Source organism: Podarcis erhardii (genome assembly GCF_964252035.2).
Source record: "Podarcis erhardii genome assembly, chromosome: 6".
Classification (NCBI taxonomy): Eukaryota; Metazoa; Chordata; class Lepidosauria; order Squamata; family Lacertidae; genus Podarcis; species Podarcis erhardii.
In genome coordinates this window covers 32145987-32173426 of record NC_138510.1, presented here as the reverse complement: position 1 = coordinate 32173426, position 27440 = coordinate 32145987, and the positions used below count along the sequence as shown (strand labels likewise).

The 27440-nt window shown below is 41.3% G+C and overlaps 1 protein-coding gene across 1 annotated transcript in view; it reads left to right on the top strand.

The window, feature by feature from the left end:
• Window positions 1-1527: 1527 nt before the first annotated feature.
• The window catches only part of CEP250 (centrosomal protein 250), a 36281-nt gene continuing 10368 nt past the window's right edge, over window positions 1528-27440 (top strand). The window contains 25 exon segments of the mRNA XM_081864714.1: window positions 1528-2171; window positions 2173-2349; window positions 3799-3981; window positions 4681-4737; window positions 5318-5400; window positions 5540-5705; window positions 6336-6442; window positions 6585-6842; window positions 7559-7655; window positions 8338-8436; window positions 8925-9077; window positions 12186-12364; window positions 12869-13051; window positions 13424-13568; window positions 14983-15129; window positions 16494-16724; window positions 18435-18628; window positions 19232-19359; window positions 19452-19621; window positions 21311-21490; window positions 22053-22187; window positions 23105-23248; window positions 23770-24608; window positions 25592-25751; window positions 26115-26472. Coding sequence (XP_081720840.1) covers window positions 2076-2171; window positions 2173-2349; window positions 3799-3981; window positions 4681-4737; window positions 5318-5400; window positions 5540-5705; window positions 6336-6442; window positions 6585-6842; window positions 7559-7655; window positions 8338-8436; window positions 8925-9077; window positions 12186-12364; window positions 12869-13051; window positions 13424-13568; window positions 14983-15129; window positions 16494-16724; window positions 18435-18628; window positions 19232-19359; window positions 19452-19621; window positions 21311-21490; window positions 22053-22187; window positions 23105-23248; window positions 23770-24608; window positions 25592-25751; window positions 26115-26472 — 4669 coding nt within the window. The 5' untranslated portion in view covers window positions 1528-2075.

Genomic DNA, 27440 nt, shown 5'->3' with positions numbered 1-27440 from the left:
TGTTTTGGTTTACAACCAGACCTCCGGAACGGATTATGGTTGTAAACCAAGGTACCACTGTATGATGGAAGAAGTCTTTGGAGCCTGACAGAAACTGTTTGCAGTGAATGGGAGGCTGATACCACTACTGTATTTATTTGGAAAGAAGTTCAGCTGAAATAAAGTTGTCTGCCGGTGAACAGGTTTAGGCTTTGCCATGTCTGAAGTCTGGTATGGTCAACTGTAGAGGCACTAAGATGGCAATTATTATATGGATGCTGAAAGGCAAGGCCTGTTGGTCGAGTAAAGAACTGCTCAGCTTTGAAATTTCAACAGTGTTCATACATTTTGAACCTTTGGCACAATCAAGTTTTTAACGGTACTTCTTTAAAACAAACCATGAAACTGGAGATTCTCAGGTGCTGAATTCTTCATATATACCAAATTCTGTGCTTAAGTAGTATGATTCACAAGAGGGGTTCATATGAACACCCGTGTGCTGACAGAGCAAGCAGTTGTTCAGCCAGTGTGAAAGGCCCTACAGGCATACCTTCTTATACATAGAATGCTTCTAGTATAACTTCCCATTTTATGTCTGTGTTAATTAACTTGGAATAACTACCCCAGTTCTGTTTTCACAATCCCTAAAGAGATTAGAATCAGTACTCTTAAAAGTAGTTTATATTATTATTATTCATTGTACACGTTAATTACATGCTCTCAGGGCAGGTTACAAAAAACGATCAGAACTGCTAAATGCTACCAAAATACACATTTACAGCAACCAGTTCACAGGAGATAATTTACAACTCAGCTATCAGGTCAATTCCAACAGAGGTACTGAGAGCAACTAACATGTTATTGGGCACAGCTTGAATCTGGGCACTGAAATTTCTGCGTTCTTACACCTGACACCATAATCCTAATCAACCTCTTTTGGAAATGTGTCCTATTACTTTTCAATGAGACTTACTTCTAAGCAAGCATGTAACCGGATTCAAAGGCCTAAAGTGGCAATTCTAATCCCATTTACCTAAAAGCAAGCTCCATTAGCATTCAATAAAACATAATTTCTGGGGTGTTAGGGTTGCATTGTTCCTCTCCAGTTAAGACTGCTGCCTCATCCAGCCGATCCTGGGTCCCTATTGAAAGCAGGGAGACATCCTACCATGGTACTTGCATAAACCCCATTTCATGACTCAGATTTTGGCAACCTTAAAGGTATTATCTGGGAGCATATGTGATTGTTTTACATGTTTTAAATATGTTAACTTGTTTTAACTGCCTCATGTTGGGGAAAAGGTGGGGCATAAATGTTGTTTAGTCGTTTAGTCGTGTCCGACTCTTCGTGACCCCATGGACCAGAGCACGCCAGGCACTCCTGTCTTCCACTGCCTCCCGCAGTTTGGTCAGACTCATGTTTGTAGCTTCGAGAACACTGTCCAACCATCTCGTCCTCTGTTGTCCCCTTCTCCTTGTGCCCTCCATCTTTCCCAACATCAGGGTCTTTTCCAGGGATTCCATTTATTTATATTAGTATAAATAAATAAATATATACTAATAATAGTAATAAGGTAAATAAGTAAACAACGTGAAAGAGAACCCCTCTGTACTTTGAGCACAGGTTTGTAGCCTATCTTATGGAGAGCTTCTGTGGGCTTAAGAGCCTAACTCCGCATAGGAATGAGCTGTCCCTCGGGACGAACCAGACGCTTATGTACCCCAAACTGCGAACAGCGGGGTCAGCGCTTGCCCAGACTTCCCGTCGCGGCCTGGACGGCCTTCGGGGCGCTGTGTACGTGAACTGGCGGCGGCGAGAAGCCGAGATCTGAGGGCCCAAACGGCAAGCGCTCTACAACCGACAAGGGTGCTTGTGTTTCGCTGGAGGGGTTGCCGTGAGAGGCCTAGCCTCGTCGCTCAGGAAATAACCGCGCAGCTCGAACTTCCGAAAAGCCACTGCTATTGCCTCGCGCTATTCCGCTCCCCGCCCCCCCCCCGCCTTTCCTGCCGGCGGCATTGGCTACTGGGAGTCGGAGCTTCGCACTAGGCCTGTCCTGCCTGTGGGGATAATGCACCAGGCCTAGACAGTCCCCTTCATGGGCTCACAGGGGGAACGTGCGCCCTCATACGCCCGGGCAGCCAAGAGTCTCTTAACGGTGGAAAAGCGGGGCGGCACAAACGAGTCGCTTGCCCGCTTCCACTAAGCGAGCGAGCAGGCGGGTTTCCGTTGCCGGAGCGGAGAGAAGAAATGTAATAGGACTCCGGCGGCCCCCTTTCCCCGCCCACGAAAGCCTGCAGGCGGCAGCGGAAAGGAAGTTTCACCATCTCTGTGGAGGTGAGCATCCCAGGTGCACGTTGAGGCGTGCTCAGGTGAGGGCGGGGAGGCTTGCTTGCTGTTCTATACTAGGCAGGGCAGAACAGGTGAGGGATAACGTGCTGCTATTGAGAATTATAACGGAGTGCCATCACCTCGCTCCGCCTCCGCTTCTGAGCCCAACCCGTTTGCAGAAAGGGAAACTACAGTTTGCGATCTTCCCGGACTCTGGATTGGAAGAATCTGCCATTAATAGAGGACACACACACACAACCGCCTCAAAATTCGTGCAGATATATGTGGCTGCTTACTGTTGTTGCAAACTCAAAAGTCCTAAGGTTAAAAATGCTAAGCACTTGCAAGTAAGCCCCATTGGATTCAGCGGAACTTGTTTTTGAGTAAGCAGGCATGAGATAGTGCCAATCTGCATTACAAGATTGTTGTAAATAGTCTTGAGGTGCATTAGGTTAGGGAAAGTACCAGAGATGCATTTCTATGCAATTTCCAGCAAGTAAAAGGCTTGGAAATCCATTATACTTTCAAATAAATGCACAGAGGAATAGGTTATGGACTCTGCACCATGAAAGCTTGGGTCTTGATAAGTTTGTAAGTGCCACAAGACAAAAAAAGTTGTTTTTTGCTTCCACAGACTAACATGGCTAGGATGTATAATGTTATCCTCTGTAAAGTTGAGATGGATAATTATCTTGTCAAGGACAAGTGGTGAGAAAAGAGAATTAATATTTATTTGTGCTTTTCACACGTGGAATTCTTGCATAGATTTAGTTTGGTGTTGGAATTCGTACTTACTCCACGTGCATGTGTGACAATCCCGCATGTTGTGATCTGCTACTATACAGAATGGACTGTAGGAATTTGTTTCAGAATATTGACAGAGTTGTGCAAAATCATAGATTATTGACAAACCATAACGTTATATTGAAATTACAATTTCTAAAAATGCAGACTGATGCATTTACTTGAGAATAAGCAGCATAGCAGGAATTGTTTTTGAAAACAAACAAACATAGGATCGTACTTCCTTTGTAAGAAAAATGTATTGGATCAGTTGATGCAAAGAAGATTTCCATTTGAAATGTATTAGGCACATTTTTGCTTTTACTCAATCATATTAAAACTTTTAAAAATGTCAGCTTGAGGTTGGTCTCTTGCATCTCCACCTGCTTTTTCTTGACTGTAACGCACCGCTTTATGGTTTGTTTGTGTTTTTTGGTAATATCCCCATTCTCATAAAATATGACTAAAAAATGGCTTGACAAATGTCATAACTAATGCTTTTTCATTCTTTATACAGAATGGAAGCCTGCAACAAGACTGTTGAAATGGCTTTCCAGCTAACAACATTTATTTTTCTTCTGTTGGAAACAAAGCAAATTATTTCCCATCTTTGTGCATTTTTCCTTTTGAGGAAGTAGAGCCATCAGGGCCATCTTGTCTGCTAGATTAATTAAACCAGTCTTGCTTCTTTCTGCTTTGACCTTTAGATGGAAGGAGACCAAGCAGCAAGCAGTATGAAAACACAGACAGTTCACTTACTTCCAGAAGAGCAACTAGTGGCACTACATCACCAGATGGTGGAAAATCAGGCATCCTATCAACACAGACTACAGAATTCCCAGGAGGCACAGCATAGGCAGGCAGTACTTGTACAAAAGTTACAGGCAAAGGTAAAACCAGTATATTTCTAGTGATATCTGAAACAAGGAGATGATGAATTTTGAGTAGAGAGCTGTTGGTGGATGGAAGAAGGGTACATTAAGAATAAAGTGCTTGCTTGAAAACAAATTTCCTTCTGTTCTTCTAAATATACATTTTGGGCATAGAACCTTTTTCCTGACTTGGCAAATTGCTCAGTTCTAAACTTGCGATATCCCCCGTTTTTCTGTTTTTCTGAAAACCTGTACCCCCCCGCCTCCCCAAAGCAATGAGCTGCTGTGCCAACTGGTAAATATTAGCACCATTGTACTACTTCAAAGGCACTCTGCTGTGCTTGCTGGAAGTTAAGCTGATGCATCAATAACCAGCTAATTTGCCATTTGATATAAATGGCAGTACTGTATTGCTGTATATTTCGCAGAAAATATTCTTGAAATGCTTGCTTAAAAATTTATTCTTTCCCATTTATTTTAAGAATATTGAATATTGAATATACACTGTGTTTAAGCCTGGTTTTAAAAGAAAACTATTCATAGCCATTACATATGTATGTATGTATTTTTGTATGTATGTATGTATGTGCAATGCACAAAATCATCCCTAAACAACTTGGAACAAACTCAGAACTCTTAGAATTTCATGAAGGGTGTTGCTGCATAAACACTCTAAGAGGTAATAATAATATACCAACTTTTCCTGTTTTATTGCAGGTGCTGCAATATCGTAATTGGTGCAAGGAGTTAGAAATGCGTCTGGAAGCAAATAGGGTAAGTTTCAAAGTATGTGAGTACCATTTTTTGTGATTTTGCTATTGGTAACAAAGTGTTTGTTGGAGAAATTGGTGCCCTTGTCCTTGCTATTTTTCCTTGTAGTGTTCTACTTCCCTTTTGTGATCACTGTTAAAAGAAATTAGCATAGTTCAGTATATGCTGTAATGTCCCAAACAATGGGCATGCTTATTTACATGGAAACTAGCAAGGAAATCAAATTATGACATAGCTTTGACTAGTCTTCTATTATGAACAGCAGGTGTGTGTGGAGGGGTGGATTCTCACTGGGATAATAGTGGGGCCAAGTGATTATAGTTCAATTTTCTCCAGTTATTTTCAAAAATAAGCCACACAAGGACTAAAGTTGTGAATGACACTGTGTCTTGTTTGGCCCTTAAGTATCTTTCATTAAGCAAGAAAGACCCTAAAAATGCAAACAAATGCACTTCAAGTTGTGCTCATCTCAGCTGTTCACTGGCTTATTGATTCATGGGACGTTAACAAGGAGATCCTGAAGTGAGGGAATAGACTTAATATGGATGTTGTTTAGATTAAATTGTCTGCCTTTTTCGCAAAGGGGTCCCATCCACACCAGTGGGATCGTAAAGAGGACCGTAGTCTAGAGAAAGCACTGATCCAGTTGGAAGAAGAGCAGCAGAGGTGAGTGAGCTTTTGCAGAAGCTTTATCTTAGCTGGTTTTTGGGGAAAGCTGTGCAACAGCTGCAGCACCATCATTTCATCTTATCGGGACCTTTACAATAGAGATTTGTTAATCCATTGCCATTCTCCTGTGCTTCAGATGTGAGAATTTGGCTGGGGTGAACAACTTGCTCCGTGAGCACTTGGACAAAGCCAATGAGGTGAATGGGGCTCTCCGAGAGGATGTCAGCAAGCTGATAGCTGACTGGACAAGGGCCAGAGATGAGCTAGAGCACAAGGAGAGTGAATGGCATAAAGAGCGGGAGGTAGGAATGTGTCACTAATAAGATACTGGGTAGGGAAGGTGGATTTCCTTATTGATTAACCTTATATTCTAGGCACAAATACTCATTTCTGGTTTGGCAGGCATTGGCTGGGATTAAGAAAACAGTAGAATATTAATTCAGGGTACGTACAGATGTACATTGTTCTAGAAGTCAAGACACTGCGGAAATTGTTTCATATACTGTATGTTATACCGACATGCAGTTCCCAGTGAATGATTTTCAGAGGTAGTATCGTGAAGAAAAAACAACTCCTGTATTCAATATAGATCTGAACATCTTTTATTGATGTGGAAAATGCTGTGTATTATGAGGTTATCCTATACGATCCATGCATTCTAAGGTTAGAAAAGTATTTCTCAACCATTTGACTTCTTTGCAGACTTCTCAATAATTGGTCAGTCCTAAACAATATAATAAAATCTTTTTCAAATTTCAGAGAAATGTATTTTTTAACAATTTAAAGAGACTCAGTTTTGTCAGTTCTGAAAGTCTTTAACATGATTCTGAATGCTGCTGGCAATAATTAAATATGCATTTTTGAAAGAAAGCAGTTTTTGTTTTAGGCTGGGAAAATAAAGCTGTGACTTGCTGTTGTCTTTACATATATAGTTCTTTGAGAGTTATATGCGGACTGAACATGATCGTCTCTTTGGCATATGGCGGCAAGTAGTGACCTTGCACCGTTATTTTGTGGAAATGAAGACAGCAACTGACAGGTGAGGTTTTTCTGTCAGTTGAATGTGAAATCATTTGCCGAGCTAAAATAGCTGACTCTAAAACTGACTCTAGCTTTTCACGTCTTTAAATCTGTAATTTAATTTTTTTTGTCCAGTACAGTATTATTTGTTTCTGTTTCAGGGATCTGTCTGAACTAAGGGCTGAGCAAGCAAGACTTTCTGGCTGTATACTTGTCAGTTGCTTACACTTAAGTTCAGGCACACAGCTCTTGGATACTAATAGTTTTGAAAAACTTACCCTGAGGGGACAGGCCCAACAGCAGCAACTTCATATCAGGCCCAAGAAGTTGGATATGGAAAAGGAAATATACCAGCAAGCACAAGCAATTGTGAGTTTGCATGTCAAAGGAGAATTAGCAAAGGAGGATCTTCATAACAGGTAAAGTACCTCCTTAAAAGGCCCCACTAGCTGCTGTCCTCATTTACTGTAGATTTTTTAAAGAGTCAGATGGGACATAATAACATAACAGTGCTGCTGAATCAGACCAAAGGCCTATTGAATCTAGTATTCTCTTAAAGTGGCCATCTAGAAGCTCCTGCAGCTAATCGGAAGCTACACCTTGGTTTTCGAATGGTTCCGGGAGTTCAACAGACTCCTGGAATGGATTGAGTTCGACAACCAAGGTACCACTGTACTAGAATCTCAGAGATCAGTCGCTGATCCAGAGAAGGGATTCAACCCAGTGTGGTTTTGTCTCTTAAAAAAATATTGACCGGTGATTCTTGAGCTGGGGGTGGTGATTCTTAAGCTGGGGGTGAGGGGGGTGGTGAGGAAGAGGATAAAAAAGACAAAGGCTATATTTTAAGCTAGTGTAGTTGATGTGAAATGAGTTGTGAAGTATAGACTAAGTGGTTTGGTGTCTGCAACTTTGGGCATGTGAAGTTGGATAGGAGTATGTGTCGCACAATTTGCTTCATAACTTTTTTCCTAAGGTGGCTGGAGATTTACATTTTTTTAAAAAATGAAAGCTCAAAATCTGTGGGCCCTGCCTAGGGCCACCAGTGAAGACTTTCACAGGTGCAAGGTTGGCAACCTCTGTGCTAATGTGTTAGTGAAAAGCCTAGTGTTGTAAATGCTTCTCTTCTTTTTCCAAGGGTGATAGAGTTGACTGCCTTGCTTGAACAATCTCAAAAACAGAACGAGGAGAAGGAAATGTCAATGAAGACTCTCAGAGACACTGTGGAGATTCTGGTATGTTAGCAACTGTTTGAAAAATAATCCAGTGGCTGTGGTGGAGAAACGTTCTTTTGTCCTGTCAGCACTTAGCACTGTCAGCACTTAGAATAGAGGTGTCTAAGAACTAGTTGTTGCGAAGGGTTGCAATTCTCAAGTGATTCTATAGTATAGAATGCAACAACTGGAAAAAGGTTATCTGGAGTTTCTGAGGAAATCTGCTTTGCTTCTTTCTTCTGGACTTGAATATAGACAGACTTTTTTTTACATATTTTCTTTGGCACCTTAGTTCTAGTTAGTGACGTAGCAGGCATTTGGAGACATTCCACTGATATGATGCTGTCATTCAGTACTCTTCTTAAACCTGTGCTCTAAAATATGAGCTATGTCTGAGGGAATTGCACCTCTGGAAGAAGATGTAAAGGTAAAGGTAAAGGGACCCCTGACCATTAGGTCCAGTCTCGGACGACTCTGGGGTTGCGGTGCTCATCTCGTTTTACTAGCCGAGGGAGCCGGTGTACAGCTGCTGGGTCATGTGGCCAGCATGACTAAGCCACTTCTGGCAAACCAGAGCAGTGCATGGAAACGCTGTTTACCTTCCTGCTGGAGCAGTACCTATTTATCTACTTGCACTTTGACATGCTTTTGAACTGCTAGGTGGGCAGTAGCTCCCTCTTAATCTCCCTTATTCTTTTTCTAGGAGGCTGATCGCTTGCCGAAAGAATATGAACAATCACTGAGCAATAATACACATGAAGAGATACTTTCCCTTCAGCATGTGATAAAAGAAATAACTGAGGTAGACCTAACTGGAATCTGTCTTCATGTTGCTTCTGTAGAATTTCCCATGTCTGTATTTAAAAACAAAATTAATGAAAGCAGATGTGGTATAAACATATGATCTAAACTTTAAACACAGGTTTTACATATTTTGCGCCTGCTCAGGGCACTTCCATTTGTTCATGTATTTCAGTGTTTAAAAACTCTGATTTCAAGACTTTTGTGAGGACTAAGCGCTGCTAAGGCCTGACACAAATTAAGCCCTGATACTACTACTACTACTACTACTATTATTATTATTAGTTGATTTCCCTTGGCTGATTATGTAATCCTAGATTTTGCTGCTGCCATTTTGCTGGGTTGTATTCTGCCCCATCATCATAATTTCCCATCCTTGAAAATGCAGTGGATCACTATTTTCCAGCAGAAGTGAAAGACAAATAGGTAGTGAGGTGCAGTGTTTTGATTGTACAGAACTGAGAAAGTAATGTTGGTCTTGGATTTCAGGCAGTAATCAATGAGAGTGATGCAACGATTGGCACCCCACAGGATGAGAACTATGCTGAGCCTTGTAGCTTCTTGCAGTTGAACCCAGGTGACCCAGATAGGGCTGTCCTGCTGGTGCGTGAGGTGCTGACTAGGAGAAGCAATGAAGTGCAGGTGAGAACTTCAGAGGCTCCCTTGCCAGTAAGACTTTCACATCACCAGTAGTAAAACTCCACACCTCGTATAGCACTTTTCTCTGCCTTTGATGCTCTGCCTTATAAATTTCAGCCTCTTCCTCTTCCTGCTAATAAGTATTCCTAGTTCCCTCAAGCTGGTTTTGACAGTCATTTCTTTCCCAGACAGGTCTTGCATTGGTGATTTGTTCTTTCCACCTTTCTAATCATTCCCTTTCCCCATGAGCATTCTGCTTATGTCCAATCTTACGACTTTCTCTTTTTTATTTTATTATTTTAATTTTTATTAAGTTTTCAGTTTTACATTTCAAAATAAGCATTTTGCAAACTTTAAAATACCCAATGATTTCCCTCCTTCTCCTTCCATGGTTCATTTTACATGTCATACATTCCTGCATATTTTACTATAACCAAATATTATTTACACTGTTGAATTTATCTTAAAGATGCCATCTTTTTCAGCTGTGTACAGTTATTTTCCATTTACAGTGGTGCCTCGCAAGACGAATGCCTCGCAAGACGAAAAACGCGCAAGACGAAAGAGTTTTCCGTTTTTTGAGTCGTTCCGCAAGACGAATTTCCCTATGGGCTTGCTTCGCAAGACGAAATGTTTTGCAAGTTCTTGCGAGTCTGTTTCCTTTTTCTTAAAGCCGCTAAGCCGTTAATAGCCGCTAAGCCGCTAATAGCCGTGCTTCGCAAGACGAAAAAACCGCAAGACGAAGAGACTCGCGGAATGGATTACTTTCGTCTTGCGAGGCACCACTGTATTCAATAAATGTTTTCTACTCTTATTTAAATATATGTTCTTCTTGCTCTCTTATTCTGTGTGTTAAATTTGCAAATTCTGCATATTCAATCAACTTAAGTTGCCAATCCTCTTTTGTTAGGATCTTGCTCAGTTGCCATTTTTGGGCTAACAGAACATGGGCCGCAGTTGTTGCGTACATAAATAACCTTTTATGACACCTTGGAATTTCTGTCTGGGTTATTCCCAATAAAAAGGACTCTGTTTTGGGGGGGGGGGATAATTTTAAACATTTTTTTCAACTCATTAGAAATCATTTCCCAATAAACTTTTTACCTTTTTACGTGTCCACCACATATGAAAAAAGGTTCCCTCCGCTTCTTTACATTTCCAATGCGTATCTGATCTTAGCCAACCTATCTGGAGTTAAACACTATCTTTGGATCATTTATAAATACTTCTCTTTTAGTGAGTAACATGCAATAAATTTCAGATAATTTTCCCAAAGTTTCTCCCAGAGGTTGAAATCTATATTGTGTCCTATATCTATTGCCTATTGAAATTTTAATAAGCTCTTTTGTTTCCCATTCTAATAAAAATTACACATTTTAGACAGAAGTTTACCCTTATTTTGTAAAAGTTCTTTTTCAAATTGTGAGCTTTGGTCCAGAAATCCATTATTTTAATCTAATTTAAACATATTATGTGTCTGTTGATATTGTAGCCAATCCGTAACTTGGCTCTTTAAGTTTTCCATTGGTTTCAGTTTGGGTTCCCTCCCTGTAAAATCCAGCAGTTCCCTGTAAGTCGCCCATTGTCTATCCATATTAATTCTCTTAATTGTAATTGCTTCGATGGGAGTTAGCCATAAAGGGTTTTTTATTTCCAGCAGATTTTTGTATTTCTCCCAGACTCTATACAGATTCTTTCTAAGAATGTGGTTCCTGAAACTTTAGCCTTCCCATACCAAAGACATGCATGCCAGCTAAATTCTACATCATGGCCTACTAAATCTAAAATGTCTGCATTGCCCAATACTATTCATTCTTTTAACCAACTCAAACAAGCTGCCTCATAATACGATTGCAGGTCTGGCAGGGCAAAGCTTCCTCTTTCTTTTGCATCTATCAGAATTTTTTGTTTAATTCTTTGCTTTCCCCCCTGCCATATGAATTTAGAAATATCTTTTTTTCCATTCTTTGAAGCAGCTTGGATTATTTATAATCAGATCAGAATAAAAACAGGATCCTAGGGAATATATTCATTTTAATGGCTGAAATTCTACCTAACATGGGGGAGAATGAAACTTTCCCTATCTCCAACTCTTTCTTAACCTATTTCCACAATTAAATATAATTATTTTCAAATAGGTTGAATTTGGGAATTTGTCAGCCAAATTTCCAAACACTTAATTTTTTTGCTTATTTTTAAATCAAACATCCTTTCTAAAAAATTATCAACTGCTCATCCATGTTTTTGACCAACATATTGGTTTTATATGGGTTTATCGTGAAACCCACCACTTCTCCAAACCTTTTAATTTCTTCTAATGTTTTGGGAACACTCTCCAAAGGTTGTTCTTGTGTCAACTCCACATCATCAGCAAATGCCCTTAATTTACAGTCTCTACATCCCACTTCAATACTTTTAATTTCCCTATTTCTCCTTACATTCTGAAGCAATATTTCTAGTGTCATAATAAACAACAGTGGAAATAGGGGACAGCCTTGTCTCGTTTATTTTTCTAGTTGGCATTTATCTGAAAGAATATTGTTTACTAATATATTTGAAGATTGATCAGTATAGATTGCTTTAATTCCTGCTAGGAAAGCACTACCTATTTCCATTTTCTCCAGAACCTTAATCACAAATGACCATGAAATATTGTCAAAAGCTTTCTCCACATCTAGAAAGATTAGGGCAGCCTGTTTTTCATTTCTTACTTCCAGGTAAATTGATTGCATTCCTTATATTGTCTTTCATTTGTCAGCCTGGTCTCTGTGAACTGACTCAGTGTCTACTAGCCAAGATTGTAGCAAATAGTTTATAATCACAGTTCAATAATGAAATTGGTCTGTAAATTTTAGTCTTTGTTAAGTCACTGTCTTGGTTTGGGATCTGGGTAATGAATGTGTCTTTCCATGAAGCTGGAACTACTGCTGTCACCAGAATTCTATTTATGGTGACCCCAACCTTACAACTTTCTCTGCCTGTACATAGCATTCCTTCAGTCTTCAGCTGCTGCTTCTCTGTGGACTAATGCTTAACCACCTCTGTCTGTATATAATACCTCTTCAGTCTCTTACTTTCTCCCTAATCATTATATTTTGCCTTCTTCTGCAGCACCTGAGACAGCAACTCTTGTCTAGTCAAAATTCTGTCAGCTCCTTGGAGAAGCAACAAGAGCAGCAAAAAGACCACTGTAAGTTCCTAAGACAAAAACTTGAGCAGCTAGAAGGAGAGCAAGACACACTCATTAGCCAACTTCAGCATCTGCAGTCCATGGTGGAGACTTACCGCAGGTCAGACATGTAATGCTTTCCCCATCTTTAAAGACTTATATTGTAAAATAGATCCATATGCTTCTCTTGGCTTGCAGTGTGCTTTCCTCTTGTCAAGTCAGTAGGTTGTCTCCAGTGCTAGTCCTACTCAGAGTAGACCCATTGTAATTAATGGACGAAAGTGGCTTTTCCAATGGATCTACTCTGAGTAGCAGTTAGCTGGATGCAGCCCAATATCTCTCTGGATTTGAAGCACCTACTTAAATTGTGAATAAACCTTCATGTGTGGTCTGGACTCTTCAAAGTTTGCCTGGGGCAGTTTGCATCCACAGGTTGGAGAGCGACAGTACTCAAGAAGTCACTCTGCCTTTCAGATGTGATGGTGTCCTCATTTCCCTGTATTCTCCAGTAGCCCAGATAGGAAAAGGAGGATGCTCAGTCAGTAGTAGCTAAACAAGTGCAATGAAACTTTGCAGTGTATCTCTGTTTTTTGTTTTTCTCTAACTGGAGACTTTTTCTTCTCAGTGACCATGTCACCCTGGATAAATCCAAGATAGAATTACAGCAACAGCTGGAAGTCTTGGAACAGGAAGTCCAGCACTTGCGCCGAAGCAATACCGAGCTACAGCTGAAAGGAGACATGGTGGATGGCCAAAAAGAAGAACAGCAGCATCAATTGGAAAGGATGCTGCGGGAGAGAGAATATATGTGAGCCTTTTGTCTCCCCCCCCCCAAAGGGCAGTAAGTTTGTTGCTAGGGAAATGCAGGAAAAAGAGAAGCTGGCAAGAGCATTCACAAACCCAGTTCTTACAACAATCCCTCTCCATTTTATGAAGGTTGTGGAAATTTGGAATCTTTGCACTTTCTTCACCCTCTTGTCAGGATTGTGTATGGGCTCTGCCAATTTCACTTTTAAAAATGAGCCCCTCTGGATAGCATTTGTGAAATTTGCAAAAAAAAATATTAATGGTGCTGTATGAGGATTATTATGTTAGAAAATGAAATTTGCAGCCCCGGTTAAGCTTTGGAGCTCTCATGTACTTCACTACTTAAAATAAATAAGTGTATGTGTTCATTCAGTCAGGAAGACCGAAATGCTCTTGAAGGAAAGCATTCATTGTTAAAGAGTGAGTTGGTAGCCATGAAAGAAGCACTGGAAAAATCTCACCTTGATGGAGAACTGGTGAAACAAGAAAAACATGAACTTGCTACAGCGCTGGAGCAGGTACAGTTATTTTCTTTTCCTAGTAATAGCCAAACACACTCTTGAATTTAAACAGGAAACTACATAGACACTCACTGTAGACAGACACTGGCATGTTCATTAAACTGCTGTAAAGTGGTGGTCAGTGAGCATAACAGTAGAGTTTACAAAAAAAAAAAAAAAATCAAAATTCTGGTATTGTCCTGTTCTGGGCAAGAGGCTGAGCTGCAAATCCAGTTCCCACAGCAAGTTTCCATGTTTCCTGGCCACCACATGCTCCCATCTCTTTCCCCATGGTTTAGTAAAGCCTGTGAAGGACAGTTATGGAAAAACAACATTGTAGCAGCATTTGACATTAGTGCATGTATATTGGCTATATGGCTTAAATATATGCATCTGGGGCAATTCTTTATAACTTACCTTTGATTAATTTTGGGAGGCTAAAAACAGGAACAGCTGCAACTTTCCTTCTTCTTTCCTGCCTGGCTCCATTGCAGCCATTCTTCCACTGAAAGTCAGAACTTCTTGGACTGCATTTGATTTTGAAAAGAAAAGAAAAAAAGAGGAAGTTCAACAAGTAATGTGTAATGTCTAGTTCCAGTCTAAGTAAAACGGTGCTAAAGATTTCTACTCAGAAGTGTTCTGGTTGTACTAAAAAAAGGAAAATATATATATATGGCAATTGGAACGTGTTTCTGACACAAGCATGTGATCCTTGTGACTGGCCCAGAGATTTTTTTAAAAAAACAAACATACACATTTGGATTGGTTTTTTCATGATCAATCAGAATAGTGGTTTTTTCATGGCATTTAAGCTACATACTCATACATTAGTAAAGTCATTGGGTTTCTATTTAAGGAAGAAAAGGAGACATACTGATGGAAAACCAGTGACATAATGGAAGATTGAGAGGGTATATTCTAAATAATCCAACAGATATTAATCTAGTCTTTTCCCCATTAGAACCCTCAGTGAAGGTTCCATGCCACAGGGAGGCATTGAGGATGGAAGTTATCTTAAAAAATATGTATGTATCTTAAATTTTACTCAAGAGTACTGCCATTGAAATTAATTGTTCTAAGTTAGCTATGTCCATTAATTTCAAAGGCTGTATTCTAACTGTGACTAATACAAGACACAACACATTGCCTTGAATGGCTTCAGAGAGTGAATCTTTGGTAAGTGGGAGGCATTTGACCTTCCTCAATGGGGAATTTGAAATATCCAGCTGTAAGCCCTGCATACTATTCGGGGGGGGGGTGTCTCCTCACCTTCAGGGACAACCTTTTAGGGAGTGCAAGAAGTTGCTGCAGGAAAGTCCATTTGGACAGCATGATAAAATATGGTTTATTGTAAGTCAACAAAGTTAGGGGCAAGTCTTATTCTGCTTTTATTGACTGGTATTTCTTTGTTTTGTGTTTTTGGGTCCACAAGGCTGAGCAGTCCTTTGCAAAGTTAACTGGTGCACACAATAAGCTAAAAGCAGAAACTGCTCACCTTCATGATGCAGTTGCAAAGATGAGTGCCCTTAATGAAGCTCTAGCATTGGACAAAGTGGGTTTGAATCAACTTCTCTTGAAGGTAAGAAGACTGTTGCAGCTGAACTATTCTTATTCTGTGCAGCCTACAAAATATATGTAAGGAATTTGCTAATATGTAGGTTGCATTTTTAGCAGTTTGAAAGCACGTCAAAGTGCAAGTACCTTCCAGTGGGAAGGTAAACGGCGTTTCTGTGCACTGTTCTGGTTTGCCAGAAGCGGCTTAGTCATGCTGGCCACAGGACCCGGAAGCTGTCTGTGGACAAACGCCAGCTCCCTCGGCCAATAAAGCGAGATGACTGGACTTACAACTGGACTTAATGGTCAGGGGTCCCTTTACCTTTACCTAGGTTGCATTTTATTCAGAACGGGGGAAAGGAAGGCTGCTGTTTTTTTAAAAAAAATAAATAAATTTTGAATATAGAAACAATCATACAATCAATTACAGTTCCCCCCATAACAACCCCAACTATGTCCAGCTTTATTAGTAGTAATAAACTGAAACATAAATTCAATAACTGTCAATTTAAAAAATGTTGTTCCACAAGTTCCCATTGCCTATACACATGTTTTTTCTTCATTGCAAATGAAGTAAAAGTGGACCACATTTTGTAAAACTTTTGTAGATTCTTGTGTTGTCTTCTTTCTTGTACTTTATCTCTCAACCTTCCCATTAAGATAAAGGCCCAAACAATAAGCATACCAAATTTCATATGTTTGCATTCCATATCGTCCAGTGCCTTGCAAGAGCAAGAAGTGCTGCAGTTATAATATGCATAATTAAGTCTCTGTATCAAAGATAATTTGCTTCAGCTGCAGATATTGAAATAGTGCCATTTTCACATCTAATCAATTTAAAAGTAATTTGTTCCATTTCCTAAAATACCCTTAACTAGAAGTTTTTAATCTGTGGCATTTTCAACACATGTGTATAAATGTTCCTTTATCCCCACAGTTTCTCCAACATTGTAGAAAGGTATTTTTGCATATTTTACTTAGTAACGTGGAGTGCTGGTACCATCTGTGAGTTAGCTTTAAGATGTTTTCTCGTACACGAGCAGAATTAGCTCAAAAAGGAAATATTTTCTCACATTCTTTCCCATAAAACATAATAAATTTATTTTAAATCTTTCCCATCTAGTCTTCAAATTGGAAGATTTTGATGTTTAAAAATTAACGATAGATTTATAAGCTATAAAACATTTTAAAACAAGGTTAATGAATTTGTCCCTTGTTTGCAAATTTCTGTGATACTGATGAAGTGAATGACTTGAGCGTTTACCATCCAATTGTGGGAGAAGTTTGTTGTATAGCTTTTCCAGACAAAGGGGTACCTCTGGTCTTTAAGCCAGAATATGCCCATTGAAGCTGCTCTTTTATCAGTTGCATCCATTTCCTTAAATGTAGATGGAGCAGGAAAAACAGGCACTTTTGGACAAAGTTGATCACCTGGAAAGACTAAGGACCTCTTCACAGAAACAGCTCAACCAGATGGCGAGAACAAATGAGGAACTAAGTGCAGACAAGACTCGATTACAGCAGTTCCTACACAAGGCTGAGGGAATGCAGGAAAGTTTACAGGAAGAGTTAAGAGTACTGAGAGATGAACAGAAAGAGACTTGTGAGAAGCTGAGCCAGGTGAGTGTTAGCAGCAGACTTGGACATTGGGCAGCAGCAGTGTTGTGCTTCTGAAGTTGGGTTCAGTTAGATCAGTGTTTCCCAACCTTTTTTGGGCAAAGGCACACTTGTTTCATGAAAAAAATCTCGAGGCACACCACCATTACAGCCCCGTGACGTCAGCGCGCAGCGTCACGCCGGGAGGGACGCACGAAAGTGTAAGTTTCAATTTTTTCCCCTCCCCCTTGCCTTCCTTCTGTGCCAACCGCCAAAAAGCCAAGAAAAAAGCCAAGACTTTAGGGCAGCAGGTCGACACGGAAGAAGCTCCTACCTAAGGACAGGTGCGACGGCCGTGTCCTCTTCTGCCACACTTGGCAGCCCTGCCTCACGGTCGTGACTCCCACCCTGATTTCTCCCCGCAGGTCGAGCGGCACAGGCAGCCCAATGTGTCCAGCCCAGACACAAGCCCCGCTTCCCCACTCTAGATCCTGAATGCGACCAAGTGCTCTGGACTCCCGAGCAGGGTGGGAAAGAGGACTCGCATCTGGTAGCCTCCGGGCTCCTCGCCTGCTCGAGGGATGGCATTGCAGGCAAGCTGCCGGCCGTCGCCATCGCCGCCCCCTCATGCGAGTGGACCTGCCCGGAGTGGTGGGCCGGGGGAGGCTCGCTCTCTGTGGGGATGTGGCCCGCACGCGCGGCCCCGCTTCCTCCTGCCCAGGGCTGAGCTCCTTACCCGCGATCTCGGTCTCGCGCACGCGGATCCCACTTATTCCGAAGCTCGCGCCACTAGCCGGGGCTCTCACACCGTGCCAGGGCGAGGCGGCGCGGCCCACTGACGTCATCGCGGCTCGCCGCCGCCCTCAACTTCCCTGTTCCCTCCCCTCCCTCGGGTCGCCGTGGTTACCGAGGACTGCAAGCTGCTCGGGCGAGCGTGGGGCATTAAGTGGGAGAAGGAAAATTAAAATTAAAACTCGCCCGAAGGCCGCCTCTCCGGATATCTTTCGAATTTTTTAATTTTTCCCGCGGCACACCAGGCAACGTCTCGCGGCACACTAGTGTGCCGTGGAACACCGGTTGGGAAACACTGAGTTAGATTATGGAATTCTGCTTGAATAGTGAATAGCTCAGTTAGTTTGAAGGTGGTGCTGATAACACCAAGGTTGCAGGTTTAATCTCCATAAGTGACCGCTGCATATTCCTGCATTGCAGGGGGTTGGACTAGATGATTCCAACTCTACAATTCTAGGATTCTAGGAATCTTTTCAATAGCTAGTGCTGCTCATCACAAAGTTCATTTTACTATTCTTGCATAAGACAATCTTTTCAATCTTTCTTATTTGTGCTCCGTAAGTGTTTCTGGGTAAAGTATGTTTTGCAGCCATTGTAACACTCATCTAGATTTTCTTCTTTTCCAATACACATTCTTTCTAAAATCTGGCCACTGGTGAAGTGTCACAGTAAAACATTAAGTGCAGTGGCCTTCAGGCAATTATATATTTTGTGCTCTGGTTCTCTCCTGTGTATAGATAATCAAACTTCTCCATAGCAGTCCATCTGTAACAGATCCATTTTTCTTTGTAATGTGCAGTTAGGCAGTTCCATCTCTTCTGTGAAAACAATTTCCTATCCTTCAAAAGTTGCTATAGATCTATTTCTTCTTACAGTGCATTATTTCTTAATGTGACAGAGCTTTAACTTGTGCTATAAATTGATTTTCTTTCTCCTTCATAGGCTCATCACCAGCATGAGACATCTAGTACTGATTTGGAGCATGCACATCAGGAGTCAAGTCGTCTTGGAGAGGTGCTGGCCAAGACGTCCAAAGAAAAGGAATCATTAATGCGTGAGAAAGCCGCATTGGAAGTACGACTAGGGGCTGTCGAACGAGAGAGGTGGAGTTTTTCAGAGCAAGTGGCAGAGTACAGGTAAGAGACTGACAACGAGAAGGGCCTTGCATATTCAAATAATTATTTAATGCAATCATTGTAGCTCTGGATTCTGAGAGATGCCTTTCCATCAGAGGACTATGCAGCTTTTTGTGTCTTGGCTGTTCAACCATGTGGCAGAAGTAGTTCCACATCTGCAAAAAGAAATTCAACAAATGCACAACAGGAAAAATGTTTAAGTCAAGCCCAAGTTTGAAATCCTGCACACAGTTTGACAGGCTGTTTTCCATAAAGCTGCAAAACTTACACTTAATATCTGAAGAAGTATCTGAAGAAGTGTATCTGAAGAAGTGTGCATGCACACGAAAGCTCATACCAAGAACTGACTTAGTTGGTCTTTAAGGTGCTACTGGAAGGAATTTGTTTTATTGTTTCTTGTATCAGCATGACAAATGGCCTGTGATTGTTGTCCTTGTTGTCTGTATATTTAGACTCTAACTGACTGGTGCACTGCTACAAATGAATGACCTCCTTTTGTTCATAGTGTTTCCAGGGTACTCAAACTGGCTTTGCTGGGATTACATTTATCATGTCATGAGCAAGAGATTAAAGTCACACCAATTCTGTATATGTAATTTGTAGATCAACGAAGGATCTTCTGGAATCAAGCCTCCTTCAAGCTCAGCTGCAGGTGTCTGACCTGGAAGTTACCAAGGGTCAACTGGAAATGAAAATCCAGGCAATCAACCAGGCCAAAGAAGTGATACAAGGTAAGATGTTTTCAAAGGCTTCCAGCAAAAGGTAGTATGAACAGAGCATCCTCCCTTCATGTCTGACTCCTGCTCTTTGTTTATTCTTACAGGAGAGGTGAGATGCCTTTGCACTGAACTGGAAGCTGAAAAGTCAAAATTTAAGCAAGAAAAGGAAGAAAAAGCACAACAGCTCTTGCAGGCCGAGCAGAAGTACCAAGAAATGCTTGACCACAGTCAAATTGTACATAAGGAGGAAGTTAATACACTGCGTCAAGAGTTGGTAAGCAACCATACGGTCACCTCTTTAATTCATGATATAATTTTTTTTGGGGGGGGGGGAAATTGAGCAGAAGATAGAATTAATAAAGTGGCTCAAAATAATAGATGATTACCAAGACTTACTTTTCCATTCAACTATTATGCCTTGTACTAATTAAACTATTAGTCTTTTAAACTACCTTGCTTTGGATGGGTTGTTTTCAGCATAGTGCTAAGGTGAATTGTTTGTCAGCTCAAGGATATCTCTGTGCACAATCAAGTGCTCCCCCCTCTCCTCTCCCTGTGCACCCTCTAAATCTGTTCCGGGGAACCCCTAACACTCTGGAGTAGAATTGGTGTGGGACAGATGCAGGGGGAGGAAAGGTGGGGAAGCCAGGTTTTGATGGACACAGAAATAAGAATCTTACCTTAGATTGCCAGGAATTTCCCATTACAGCAAACCTTAGCAGAGGTGACGAGAGGTGTTTTGTACACATAATGGTCCAGTGTCTTGATCCCTAAACTGTGGTTCTCTTATACATCTGCATCAGGATGCTCTCTCTGCCTTAGGTGATATGATGTTATTAAAGTGTTTGAAGAGCTCTGAATACCTGACATGCACATAGGCCATGTTGTAGTGAATGGAGGGGAGGGGTGGGTAGCTTCCTTATACTATCCACTACATCATAGTTAGTGTTATGGCTATAATAGTATGCTGCCTTGTTAAATGGATCTGGAGTAGTTGTGAGTGTGCATTTGTGCCTCCAGTTGCATGATATGTCATGTCTAAAATGTTGCTCCAAATCTTTACTCTTTGTTGTTGTTGTTGTTTACTTCTAGTGTGTTTTTCAATATAAAACAAATTCATGAGGTGCTTGTATTATTGTTGCATATAATTTTTACTTTAGTCCAAAATCTCCCAGTCTTCTGGCATCGTTCAATTCAGGAAAAATCTGTGCCTGGCAACCTTGTGGTACAACTAATTTGGCTTCTGCTACATCCAACTTTGCATAGACGCCTAGCTATTTTGTATTTTAGCTTGCCTCAACATCAAACATATAACAGCCGCAGAAAATGGAGAAAATATTCTGTTGCAACAAAGTCCCTAACAGCTCTCCACACCCATCTATTGCAGTGTTACTCATGACTCTTTCATATTAGCTAGGCTTGGAAAGCACCAAGTAACATTTGGAAACTGGAAAAATCATGATATTACTTAATCCATTCCATGTTCCCCACCTCATACACACACATAAAAGGCACAAAATTCTGCCAAGAAGAGCTCACAGTGCCTCTGGCATAGCTTATGCCACATCCAGTGGTTAGGAGAACAGCAGCTGATGTCTGCAGCCACAAGCACCAAATTTCCCAGTCTTTGAAACCCCTAGGAGCTCAAGCAGATCCTGTTTGTAAACAGTCACCCTTTTGGCATGGCTGCACAGAGAAAGGAGGACTGGCATTCCAGTTGAACAGTCTGCCAGTTCCATAGGCCAGTGACTAATAGGAAACCTTCATTTAGTACCCATAGGTGATAATTATTACTCTCAGAGCAAAGTTTGATAAATATCCTTCCCAGAAGCAAAACTCATAACACTATACACAGCATCTGCTAAGGTAAGTAGTAAACCTTACCTTAAATCAGTGGCTAGAAGTGGGACTGTTTTTTCCTTTCTTTTTGGTCATTTATTGGAATTGGCTGAAATGCTTCCAGGAAGGTGAACGAGAACGCCACCGTTTAGAACTGGAGCAGGTGTTGGAGCGCATAGTCAAGGAAAAGGAAGAGAGTGAAAGTGTCTATGAGAGGAAGCTGCTGGAACTACAACAGGAGGTCATTGCTGTAAAAACGCATATGGAAGACGAGCTCATTAAGGCTGAAAATGCCAAGCAAGAGGTAAAGTTTGACAGGTGCTTTTGACCTACAGACATCCCCCCACTCCTGCCTTTCTCTTTTGGGACCTTGTGATAGAATGGTATCTGCAGGAGGCTGTCTCCTGCAGAGCATGATTGGATTTTGTATATAAAGGGTGAGACAATCTTTTAGGTATCCTAAAAGCATGGGCGTGGTCAGGTTTTATGTTGGGGAGGCAGGCTTTATGTTGGGGGATAACCTCAGATAGTTAAGTATTTTTTATTGATTTACTTGTTAGGGGGAGGCAACTGCTCCCCTTAGCTATGTCCATGCCTAAAGGTATTATATGAGGATTGCTTAGGTGTTGTATGAGAAATGATGTATTTTAGGTATTATGTGAGAAAGAGAAAAGCTTTTCTCTATCCACTTATACTGCACCATGCATAATTTTATGCATCTATTTCATGTCCTCATTATTCACCTTTTCTCTAACTAAAAAGCCCCCATTTTCTGTAATCTTTCCTCCCAGGGGACCTGCTCCAATCTTTTGATCAGTTAGGAGTTCATCTGGAATGTTTTAAATTCTCTGCTTGCTAATATCTAGGTGCTGCTAGAAAAAGAGAATGAGAAGAAATCATTACAAGAGTTTCACCTCCAAACAAAACAGGAACTCACTAGTACTTGCCAGCAACTAGATCATCTCCGTCAGGAAATAAAGAAGAATAAAGAGAGGGAGCAGGTAGGAGTAGACCAGAGCAGAAAAGCTTATGAAATCTACCAAGAATCCAGCAGAAAGCTATGGAGCAAATATGAAATAAAGTATATTAACATGATAGAAAGTTGGCTCAATAAATGGATAGTTTGGACCAATTACATGGTGTATGAAAGGTTTTCCTAGGATTATGTGCACATGACTGATTTCAGAACTCTTGCCCAATCCAACCACATTTGATAATTCAGTTGCTTCATTTTTGAAGAACTGCTTGTTGAATGTCTGTTAATTAAGGTTCAGACAGTTCCTGCATTTTTCCAAAGTTGTGACGTGTGATAGAACCAAAAGCAAGAAGATGGGTTCTAATTCTAATGCAAAATTGCATCTTATTAGCACCTATCAAATTTTGGCTTACATTTGATAACTAAGGCATATATGAAATCGTTACACAAAAGTTTACCCAATGAAGCTACTTGCAGCTTTTTCTTGTTCTGCCCTCCATTTTTCCAATATAATTTGAGTAAGTTATATCCAAAAGCTGCCACCTTGTTCTTTTTTTAGAGTTCATTTTGATGCCAGTGCAAAGATTTTATCTTTCATTGCATGCTCCTCATGAACCCCATTTCTCTTTGTAGAGTATAATCCTTAATTATGCCCTACATTTCCCCTAGATACTTGCTATGATTGTTAATATGCTATATTGAAATTTGCATTTTATGTCTGTTTCATAATTGTTCATCTTATTGTCATTTATTGATTTTTGACTGAAGTACTAAGTCTTCATCCCACAAGATTTGTGGCCTGACTGTTGTGAGATGTAGATCATTTTATCTTGTGCAACAGTTGCTGTACATGTATTATAATTGCACATTATAATTCTCTAATTTGACCAAACCTGAACCTTGGAAAATAACTCAACTTTTTTGGCTGGGTGGGGAGTGCAGGATACTTTGCAAGATTTGGAAGCTAAGCTGAAGGAGGCCCAAAGTACTACAGAAGCACTAGAAAAAAAGTACAAGGAGGAGCTCAAGTCTCTCAAAGAAGAAGTCAACTTTCTCCGTAAACAACGAGACTCTTTGCAAAGTCAGGTGATTTTACTTAAAACTATGTGCTAAGTACTTCGTTCAGTGCCAAATGTGTGGTTTTTCACAAGCTGCTTCAACAAGTAGAAATGGAAATCTCTTTGTGGGGTAAAACTAAGTTATGGGAACCTTTCCCAAACCATTGTGGAAAATTACTTGAAGTACTAGGGAAACCAAAAAGCCATTATTTGAAACAGTTTTGGAAAATTTTTGATGCAATACTCCAAGAAAAGCCATATGTTTGGTTCTGTATAAGAAGTCATAGGCATGCTAAAAATGTATTCTGTTTCACCAGAGTTCTTTCATGTTACTCAAATGGGGCGATGTCTCTATCATGCTTATAAAAAAGTCTGGCTTGGTTTATGAAGCAAATAAAAAACTGCATTCTGTTAAAGTGGATGTTTGAATTGACATGAAACTCTGTTTCTTGAAATAAGATGCTTGTATCTATATTATCTCCTCATGTGTACTAAAATAAGTGGATACTGTAACTGCTGCATCTTTGCTGTTCTCCTGTCTATTTCTAGGTACAAGAGTTGCAGTCACAACTACTGACAGAAAAAGATTCTTGCCATTTGATTAGCCAGGAGGCTCAGCAGCATTTACGTGACATACAAGAGTTGTCCAGACAGAAAGCATTGGAAGTTGCACACCTCCAGAAGATGATGGAAGCAGAAAGAAAACTTCGAGAAGAGAGAGAACATCAAAACATGGAGTTGCAGAATCAGAAAGAAGAGATGGAGCACAGAAACACAGAACTGCATAATATGCTGCAAAGTCAATGGGAGGAAGAACAGCATCTGAACAGAGAGCTGCAAAGCAAGCAGGAAGAAATTGAGCACCAATGTGCCACAGTTCAGGCCCTGGAAAGGAAGCAGAGCCAGTGGGAGGAGGCAAAGCGCCAGAGTTCAGAGCAGCATTCTGCACTCCAGAGGCAGTGGGAGGAGGCAAAATGTCAAAATAAGCAACTGCAAAATCAGAACATAGAGCTGCGGCACCAAAAAGAGGAGGTAGAACGTCAGAATGCACAGCTGAAGGCTGTGCTCCAGAGACAGCAGGAGGAAGCGGAACATGAGAGTGCGGTGCGTCAAAACCGTTGGGAGGAGGCAGAACAACGTTATTTAGAGTTGCAGGGTTGGAAAGAGAAAGTTGAACATCAGAATTCAGATTTGCAGGCCCTTCTCCATACCCAGCAAGAGGAGTTGCAATGTCGGACCAAGGAGCTGCAGGCAAAGCAGAAGGAGATGGAACAGCAGAGCACTGCTCTACAGAAGATGAAGAAAGAACGGACTCAGTGGGAGGAAGTTGAACATCAGAATTCAGATCTTAAAGTAGCATTGCATGCTTTGGAGCAGAAACACACCAGGTGAGCCCAACTTTCATAATTTGTGGCTGGACTAATTGTCTCATATAGCTATCTCACCTCCACACACCCGGTGTCTAAACAGTTAGGTATGTACAGTGGTACCTCAGGTTACATACGCTTCAGGTTACAGACTCCGCTAACCCAGAAATATTACCTCAGGTTAAGAACTTTGCTTCAGGATGAGAACAGAAATCGTGCTCCAGTGGCGCGGTGGCAGCAGGAGGCCCCATTAGCTAAAGTGTTGCTTCAGGTTAAGAACAGTTTCAGGTTAAGTATGGACCTCTGGAACGAATTAAGTACTTAACCCGAGGTACCACTATATACATAATTTTTCAGAAACTGCACTTTTCAAAGCTTCTCTTGGAGAAATACAGGGTATTAATTGTCTACTTCAGATTGCCTGATCTGGAACTTTTAGCAAAAAGGGGTCCTCCTAAAATCCCAGCCTTGGCTGGGATCAAATAGTGCACGGCGGTTGTGTCTTTCTCACACCGCCCTGCCAGCTCTGAGCTGCTTTGCGATGCTGGGATCTGATCTGAATGATTTGCCTAGTGAATCATATCCCAGCCTCACAAAGGAGTGCAGGGCTGACAGGGTGGTGTGAGCAGCACCCCCCAGAAAAATGCACCCAGGGCCATTGCCCCCAGCCCCTCCTCCAACACTATGCCCCAGCTCCCCACCCCATTTATGAAGTTTGTAACTGGAATGCCTCCTTTTCACTTAAATTCCCCTTTTTGTCCAGTTACATAGAAATTATATATACAAGATACATAGTCTGCACTTGAAATTATCATTTGTTTATTTTTGCATAATTTCAGGGTCTTGTGCACATACGTTGGCACACTGTTTGTTTGCCATAGCCAAGTCTTTCATAAGTGTGTCATGGAAGAGAACCAAGGTGAAAAGCCAAGTCTTGTACTTGCTTGCATAGGGTTGTTTTTTTTCAATCTGTAATAGAAGTCCTGCTTTTTTTCCGGTTTCAGTTTGGCTGCATCCTTGGAGGAGAAGGAACTCAGGCTCAAGAGACTGCAAGACAGTGATAGTGCTCACCAGGGTGAAGTCACCAAATTGAATACTGCACTACAGCAAGCAGAGCAGCTGCTTGCTGAGCATAGCCGAGAAGAGCAGGAGCTCACTAGACAGGTATTACCTGAAAAAAACTCAATACAGGGTGCAATACTGCTTTTTATTTTTCTACTGCCAGCCCCCATCTGCTTCACATGGTGCTTCTGTTATACAGCCCCCCTCCCAAACATGGCTTCTTTTCCATAACACACTGGCTTCCAAATATACGTGTGTGTGTGTGTGTGTGTATATATGTATAGAACTCATATTAATACCTGATACCTGGTCCTTTTCACAAGCGAATTATATCCTTATCTCCTTTCTATGCAAATTATATCCAGCTTCTCTTCTTTGTTTGGTTGATTATTCACCCGGTGCTAACTTCTTTGCATTCCAATCCACCATTCCAAAATCATTGCAAGCTGTGTTGTTTTCCCCCAGATACAATCCCTCAAGGAAATTGTGCTAGAGAAGGAGGCTGCCTTGGTAGCTCATAAGGAGCAGCTCGCCCGGAACCTGGAAGAGTCCCGTGCTAGTGAGCAGTCTTTGAAGGACTCCGTGAAAATGCTGGAAGGTGAAGTATCTCAGCTACGCCTGAGCCTGAGCAGCACGGAGAGTCGGGCAGTGGCATTGGCATCGGAATGTCAGCGTGCTTGTTCTGCCCGCTGGGAGGCACAGTCTCACTTGACTAAGCTACACTCGGTTCTGCAGTACATGTTGTGCAAAAGCCCCGAGACAAAGCTGGAGCATGGAGGGAGAGGAGACAAAGCTATTCGAAGCTCATTGTTCAGTGCAAGAGGTGAGTCTAATAAGTGGACTAGTATTATGTCCTTTGCAAGTAAATTGTTGAACATGTGACAGAGCCAGAACTCTGCAATAGGGGAAGGTACCTTTTTGTGTGTGCTTTGGTGCTTACTTATTTTCTAATATGATGTCTTGAAATGGCACACCCTTTCACGTTGATTCAACTTCAAATGGATTTGCTAAGGAGTGGCAAAATGCCCTAATGTTGCCATCTTTGCCTAAAGCTAAGATAGTGAGTGACACCTTGCTCCTTTCAATAGCAGTGGTATAAATTGCTTATTTAAGCAGCCCCTGCCAACATGTAGCACATGTCAAGCCATTGGCTTTCTCAGGTATACAGGATGGAATTGATCTTTACTGAGATTAGTTGGGATAGCCCAGAGGAAAGAACAGGCTGCTGTTGGAGGCAGAGCTGACTGATAGCACCAAAAGTCTTGAGGCCACTTCCTTGTAGGGATGGTACAAGGTTTTGTGTAGAAGGAAAACTCAACTGTGCCAAACAGGAACCATCAAATAACGGAGGAGTGTCAACTGTGTCCTGAGATTTGAATCAGACACAGAAGATTGGGGTGGTGGAGACTGGCCAAGGTGTGTAGATTAGATGGGATGGCAACACTATCATTTTTCTGTGGAATACTGCTGAAAATAAGTCATAGTGACAAGTCTTGGGCCTAGCTACAAATTACAGTGATACCTTGGATTCTTGTTTGTGTGACAGCACTGACATCTTGTGGACTGTGTAGATAATGCACTGGGTATGATGGTTACCCTGTGAGGTCAAACTTTTCAAGAGCTATGAAGCTGTTGCTTTGTGGGTACTTCCACATGGAACCCCTCTGCTGATTTCTTTCCCTTCTCATTCCACTTTTGTCAGAATACAGGGTAGCGTGGCATCATTTCCACCTTTCCAAATTTTTTGTTTTTACACCTATGGTATTCCATCCGCATCAGTAGGTGGTGCAT